The sequence below is a fragment of the Poeciliopsis prolifica genome, unplaced genomic scaffold (genome assembly GCF_027474105.1).
Source record: "Poeciliopsis prolifica strain line A6 unplaced genomic scaffold, Auburn_PproV2 SCAFFOLD036, whole genome shotgun sequence".
NCBI lineage: Eukaryota > Metazoa > Chordata > Actinopteri > Cyprinodontiformes > Poeciliidae > Poeciliopsis > Poeciliopsis prolifica.
In genome coordinates this window covers 5,053,083-5,060,914 of record NW_026562411.1, presented here as the reverse complement: position 1 = coordinate 5,060,914, position 7,832 = coordinate 5,053,083, and the positions used below count along the sequence as shown (strand labels likewise).

Below are 7,832 nucleotides of genomic sequence, written 5' to 3'. Positions count from 1 at the left end.
GTGGATTTTTTTTTCTTCCACTAAACTTTCCTCATATTTGGGTGGACATAGCACTATGTGAACTGTTCTGTTCACATAGTGCTATTACAGAACAACAGAATATGTACAATAAAAAATACTGTTTTTCTTTAGGCTTAAGCAATCGTCACATGACCAGACCGACTGAATTTAGAGTTTTCACTGGCTGTAAACTATGACAGTAACTATAAGTGAGTGTCCTCTGTTACTCATCTGTTCAGGACGTCACAGGCCGTTAAGAGCCGCCATGATAGCGTGCTATTTATACCCGTTTGTATTTGAAAAAGACGCGTTTCCCTTTAAATGTCGCAGCTGAGCGCAACCAGGAAGCAGCGCAGCGATCGGAGCCCGACCCTCCATCATCAACACGCTCCGGTTTGTTTATGTCCTGCTCTGCACTGTCCTCTGCGCTGCTGGCTCGTTTCCTTTTTTCCTTTCTAGTTTTCAATAAGTGAAGTGAAAGTGAAGGGGTTCGGCTTGGCTGCGTGAACTCTCCGGAAGCATGGCGGACGGTCAAGCCGCTGATGTTGACGAGCCGCCCAATATCATTTTCCCCCCGGTCATCACCGTGTCCGACCTGCCCAGCACTGCGGCAGGTAAACTGACGGCGGTCTGACTCAGAACACACGTACACTGCTCCTTTAAGGTTTTGATGCTGCAGTCAGACGTTTACATACGCGCTTCATGGAGCATTAATTAGAGGCATCTAAGAATAGATGAATGACAGGAATCGTTTTAGAGCTGCATTGATCATTTTGTATCATGTTTACCAAAATAGCATAAGATAGTAAGCACCTGCCTATCCGTGTTTGTTTGTCTCCTTTTTGGAGGCATGCTGTGGTATCTGGAGCAGCAGAACCTTTAAGTCCTGTTGGTTTATGAGGTGGGGCCTTCATGGATCTGACTTGTTTGTCTGGCATATCCCACAAATACATGAATGGAGATCTGACTCCTCAAACTGATAGTTTTCAGCCCAAACAATAACACCGCCTCTGCTGGCTTCCCAGAGTCCACATGGATCATAGCTTTTTATGTGGCCCTCTATCTTCCACATAAAAAGAACTATAACAGTTAATATTATGCCAAATTACATCATGAGTAGAGCACTTGAGACAAACATTTTGTGACTGAGTGTGAGATATAAACCACAAATGATTGTTTGTTTGCAGAAATATATGCGCTCATGTCAGTTTCACTGCACAGTCAGAAAGACAATGAGGCAGAAATCCAGTTTTTGAGCAGATCTGAGTGAAAAGTGTCAGAATGCAGAGTTATCTCGTTCTGTTTCCTCTGTCTGTCTGCTTGTCCATCAGGTCGTAACTTGAAGGAATGGCTCCAGGAGCAGTTCTGTGACAAACCACTAGAGCAGGATGACATGCGGCTCCACAACGCCGCTTACGTGGGCGACCTGGACACCCTGAGGAGCCTGCTGCAGGAAGATGAATTCAGACGGTGAGGCCAGCTAAATGCTGGACTGAATTTCTCTCGGAATTTTGCAAATTCCGAGAGAAAACAACTTAGAGATAACATAGAAAATGCAAAAGCTCTGTGTTGTCTATGTTTTTGTTTTTGGGAATATCAGATGTGCATTATTCTTTGTCTTATAGCACATTTTCTGGGTGGTGCCATTTTAAAAACAATCATAAGGTACTAATTTTTTGGTTTCAGGCGTATTAATGAGAAGTCAGTGTGGTGCTGCGGGTGTCTGCCCTGTACGCCCCTGCGGATCGCAGCAACAGCCGGACACGCTGCCTGCGTGGCCTATCTGATCGGACAGGGAGCCGAAGTGGACCTGGTCGATGTCAAAGGTCAGACGGCGCTCTACGTAGCGGTGGTTAACGGTCACCTGGACTGCGTTCGGATCCTCCTGGAAGCTGGCGCCGATCCCAACGGGAGCCGCCACCACCGCAGCACCCCGCTGTACCATGCGGCACGGGTCGGGAGGGTTGACATCCTGCAGGAGCTCATCAGGTGAGACGAAGCAACTTATAAGCTTCTTACTTTGACCTCCAGCAGATTTATTTGCAAATAAAATTAGTTTTTACTTTATTTTTACTGTATTGTACTGAATTACTCAATTATTTTTTTTAATAGAGGAGTGTGTGTCCTGTCTGCTGCTCTCTGTGGTCCTGTGTGTGTGTGTGTGTGTGTGTGTGTGTGTGTGTGTGTGTGTGTGTGTGTGTGTGTGTGTGTGTGTGTGTGTGTGATGTGACCTGGTCAGCCAAGGCTCAGGTCTCCCTCAGACATGCTGCCGAGTGAGAGAAACCTGATCCCAGCACAGCATGCTGCGGTTACACCAGTCACTAAAATACAATGAGTAAAGCAGAGTGCTTCGTCTGTGAAACAGGAAAACAGCTCTGTCTGTAAATATTTGCATTAATGAATAATTGGAACAGGTAACAGCCAGAGCATGTCAACACAGAGGGGAGACAAGCTTGCATTGACTGGCATTTCTACTAACTCGTCCCTCATCAAAGATCCTTAGTGGTGGAAGATGTGCGTTTACTGAAGGCTTACTTTCTCCAGAATTTTGTAGCTTCTGGTTCTTTCATTTTTTTCTGTACATTTAGTTTCATCCATCCTCTTGTCAATTCTGACCAGCTTCAAGATAAGACTTGAAGCATGGAGTTCAACAGTGTGAATGGTGTGTTTAGGATGTCTGGAAATATTAGTCTTAGTTTTCTTTCTGGTCTCGTTGCCCTAAATTTCATTCTGTATTGCAGGTTTTTATGAAATGAATCTTTTTCAAACATAAAACCACGCAGCTTTCCTTGAATCTTTCTAGATTCAATGCCGATGTTGACATGGACCACCAGCTGGGTCCCCGGCTCCTCCTCAGTGCTCGAACCCTTAACACCCTGGTGGTGTGTCCTCTCTACATCAGCGCTGCCTACCACCATCTTGAATGTTTCCGTTTGCTGCTCCAAGCCGGCGCGCAGCCCGACTTCAACTACACGGGGCCCGTCTGCCAGGAGGCCCTGACACGGGGCCTCGCCTCCTGCCTGCTCGACGCAGTGCTGCGACACGGATGCGAGGTGAGCTTCGTCCACCTGCTGCTGGACCATGGCGCAGACCCAGCGCTGGTTCCATGGGAGCAGGTGGAACTGGAGGCGCCAAACCGAAGGAAGGTGGATCCGGAGGCACTGGCTGTGTTCCTGGAAGCAAAGAGTGAGTGGAAATAATTTGCAAGTTTGTAGACATTAATGGAGAGCTCATTCAACAAGGGTCTTAGCTGCTGTTGTGTTAGTTCATTTATAGAAACTTGTTACATAGGTGTAAACACGAGAAATTGAAATAGATCATGCAATATGAGATAATACTTTTGCCAACCTGTTGTATTTATTTATATTTTAAGATCAACTGACTGTCTTGGAATGAGCGTTCAATGATTTCCGATGATCCCCAAGAAATCAAATAAATATCAGCTGAATTAGACAAAAAGTAGGTTGGGCAGTCTTCAGTTGGAGCCACTTTAAGTATTCAGCTTGCATTTAATGTCAGTGTATTCTCATTAGGGCAGAGAGTGTCTTAATAGTGCACTATGAGATTGAATAATGTTATTAGAGTCATTACTAAGACTTTTAAAGAACAAAATCTGCACAGTTGCGACGAGGATGCTAACCTTTACCCCAAACGACGCCACATTATGAATAACTTCTAAACTTTGACTCTTTTTGTGCTGCCACTTAGCCACCTTTGTTTTTATATTTCCTTCACAGAAAACCCTCATAGGCTCACACATCTGTGCCGCATCCGGATCCGCAGAGCGATGGGCAAAAGTCGTCTGAACCACATAGCTTCGTTACCGCTACCAGAACCCATCAAGAACTTCCTGCTGCACCAAAACTGACGTTTGTCCACCGTAATCCATGCGGGTAAACAAAAAAAAAAAAAAAAAAAAAAAGAATAAAAAATCTTAGTAAGTCCCAAAGACAAGCTGTTGTTTGCTTTTTACTTTATAAAAAAATAGACATTTATTTTCTAAATGTTTGGAAGTTAAACGTTCTGGATTCACCTTCTGTCACTGTAAGGATTTTTACAATTATTTTCTTTTTTAAGTTATCAAAGGAGCTTTAGCCATGTCTGAACTTGTGAAAACTGTGTCTTACAACAAATGTTTTCTTTCAAATCACAAAAATGTGTCGTGGCTCTAGTTCAGGTCAGGTGTAAAAACTACAATATGAATTAGCCTGAATCGAGAGTAAAGTTCTCATTTGTAGAAGTGTGATTCAGTTCCTTTAATTGCTCTTTTACATTCATGTAAACCAGGACTTTATCCAATTATCTATTAAATATTTAAAGTTTTATCTTTTGTAAAGTGTTGCTACAGACGACTAATGGCTTGAGGTAACAAACATCTTATACATTTTAATCTGTAAAATGACAATAAAAAGAACATTGGTACATTCCCCACTTGTTAATTAAGATTATAAAGCCTGAAGCAGGTTACATTTTCATGTTGTGAAGATCTAAATTATGTTTTATTAATTACCACCCAAACACACTTGTTGAAATCTTCTGCTGTTTGATAGTGGTTTTGCGCTTTTGTTTTTTATATATATAAGGGTTTATGAAGTTAACCTCCTTTTGCATCTTCATGTTAATACTACAGGTTTAATGGTACACTTAATTTAAGTCGGAAAAGCAGATTCGTTTTTGGATCTCCATTTGATATTGTTCCCCTGAAAAAATAAATAAAAGCAAAACCCAGGTTTCTTTTCAGTTTATATAATTTTGGGCTAAACATCATTATTCATACAGCTACAAATCATTGTCACCTTCCATTCTTGCATTGGTTTGGTGTAGAGTGCTGTAGATAGGTTCAACTCACCATGATTAACCAAACATGGTGCCTTTTACTAGGGTTTTTCAGCTGTTGTATTCTGCTTGTGGTGGCTTAGTTAACTGCAATTACCAATTTGTGCCACTAGATGATGTTGCATCTACACAAAGCAATTCCTATACATAAACATTTTGCACTTCTTAAATTGGTCTACCTTTGTGAATGAAAGAGCAAATTAAAGAAACATGATTCATGCTATAATACTGGTACCTGTAGAGATGTTTACATAATAGATATTATTACTACCTGTCAATATACCAAGAATAAACAAGATCCTGACCAACTTGTGACTGTGTAAGAAAATATACTACAAGTTCTTTTCTGTATCATTGACAATCTATGAAATATTAATATATAAGTCTTTTTAACTTTGTATTTATTAGCCAGGAAGCTGCCTTCTCTGGGAATTTGTCACATACGTTGTCTTCAGTGGAGGTCTGCTACTTTTTCTCAAATACTAACATTTAAATGTGGTGCATGTATAACATGTCAGTGTGTCTTGCTCAGAAACTTGTCATATTTATTTGCAAACATTAAATCTGATCTCTGATGATTCCTTGTGTGTTTTTATTACCTTAAACATGTCGAGTCACACGAGTTTGTGTGCTTCTTGGAGTTATTTTCGGATGTTTTCTTGTTCCTTTTTGATTTCTGTTACAAATCAGATGAGACAAATTATGTGAGCCTGTGAAAATGACTGGGTTAATATTCTATTGATGATAAATGATTATAATACAATGCAGAATCTCCTTTATCCCGAGAGGTCTGAACACATACCAGAAATGGTTCATTTATTGGTAGATAAAATATCTATTTCTAGATATTTCTATGTTTAATTATTTGTACTATTTCGATGTAGAAGATTAGTTACACTACAGCCCTATTTTAAATGCAGAATATTAACCCTTTTGTCAATTTGTATCCTGGCTTTGTACTCAATTCTTGCCATTTTGTTCCATTTTGCATATATTTTTTACTTGCATACTTAAGCTTGTATGTCAGCTAATTTATCCATGATATTTTTGTTTGAATTTAGAGATATAAAACTTCTCAAATTTCACGTGAAATAAAATTTCATACTTTATTATCTTCTAAAGGTTTTACCATAATATATTTCCACTGATTGAGTTAAATCATGACGTACGGTTGGCCAAGAAATGTAACCGAAACAAAAAACACTGAGTGACTTCATACTGGTGATCATTAATAACTGCAGATGTAATCACATATTCCCACAACAGATTGTGAGTAAATTATAGACAATAGCTTTAAATAATCAAATCATCGTCAAAACTGAAGGGTAACTTCTTTTTCATACGTGAAGTTTTATTCATGCAAATTACATTAAAGCAGAAACATTTCAACCATGTTGTCCTTTTAAGGTAACACTTTATGTTGCACTTTTCTTTTGCGTTTATCTTAACCGACATGCAACGTTCATAATCTATTGGGAAAATGGTCCAATTTAATGCAAGCGTGAGAGAGGTCCGGATCAGGACATTTGATATTGTCGTGAAGTTGATAAATGTGTCATGTTGTTTAGAAAAAACCCCTGAAACACTCCTGTTTTAGTACAAACACAACAGGATCAGCCTGGGAACCCTGGATGAAAGCAGCAGGAGGCAAAACAGCAGAGGAAAATTGAAGGTCCAAGTCCTAAAAAGGTCATGTTCAGACCAGAGAAGATGAGATGTAGATGTTTTTGCATCTTTCTTTGATGGAAAAAGATTTTCTGCAAATATTTTTGGAAAAAAAATAGGCTTTTCATCTAGTTAAATTCTCAAATGAGCCCTAACAACAGCTGTACATTAATGGAAATGCCAGTTGTTAATGTAAACAGTATGTCTGAGGTCTGTAGGTGGCACTGTTTTCCTTTCCAGGATGGCAGGCGTCACATCTCCTTCCCTCTCTGCTCTCTTTTTGACTCTGCCTCTTTCTCCATCTTCCCTGTTGCCTCCTCACTGCAGAACCTCAACATGTGCCTTCAGGAGCCGCATCTTTTCTGATCTCATTAAAGCAGGTTTTTCATTAGTCGAACTCACACTTAAAAAACTGAATGAAAGAAGAACCATGGGGGAAACCACGGTTTTCGTTTCAAGAGTCAATTTTCTTTATATGACAGCTTATTTAGAGGGCACCCTGGTGTGCTGTATTTTTTTTATTTAAGAGGTTTCTCATAAAAGTCTTATATTGCCCAGAGTTTTTTAAACAAAACTGTGTGACAAGTCTCAGTCTGAAGGCTAAATTTTGTTTGTAACTTAGGCTAGAAAAGATTATTAAGATTATTGGAGCAGTGTTTATCTTGGATTACGTAAAGAAACAGAGCTGGTAAATGGTTTGCTTCCTCTTGAAATCACCAGGAGCCTGGAAAAGCTGAATACTGTTGTTCATTCCTAAGTTTATATTCACCACAAGCTGCAATCAAAGTCTCAACAGGCTCCGCTAATATCGGCACAGCATTCCGCTTCTGCATGCAAGTCCATGTTAAAAGCACCGCGGCTTGATTCATGACCTTACCACAGCTTTGAGGTGCATTTCCTCTGATTCTGTGTTTCCATATAAAACTCTATGTCAGAGTATAAATGCAGGTGTCTGGTTAGCATATAGTATAGGTATTTCTTTATATTTTTCACTCATGAAGACAGTGCTTCTCATATTGGACAAAAGTTTGCAAACATTGAAGTTTTTCTTTGGACTTTAGCTCCTTTTTCTCTCACCTGTCTGCTTCTAGGAATGTTTATTTCTTGGATTTAATTATTTTAATTGATCTCTCTAAATTGCATTCAGTAAAGCACATGTGTGCCTGCTTGTATATCCTGTGTAGACCACCATACAGGACAAAGAAGTATTCTCCTACTGCAGGCTAAACTCATTTTAAAAAACTCATAAAAAAATTAAGAACTACTCTTTAAAGCATAAAAAGTCACCTTACAGTGTAACAGAAAAAACAAACAGTTTTAGCAGAAATGGT

At 39.7% G+C, this 7,832-nt stretch overlaps 1 protein-coding gene across 1 annotated transcript; it reads left to right on the top strand.

The window, feature by feature from the left end:
* Positions 1–291: 291 nt before the first annotated feature.
* Positions 292–5,414, top strand: asb1 (ankyrin repeat and SOCS box containing 1). The gene is made up of 5 exons (XM_055053113.1): positions 292–614; positions 1,332–1,470; positions 1,687–1,989; positions 2,804–3,186; positions 3,738–5,414. Exons 1-5 carry the CDS (start codon positions 521–523, stop codon positions 3,866–3,868), a joined length of 1,050 nt encoding a protein of 349 aa, XP_054909088.1. The 5' UTR covers positions 292–520; the 3' UTR covers positions 3,869–5,414.
* Positions 5,415–7,832: the final 2,418 nt, after the last annotated feature.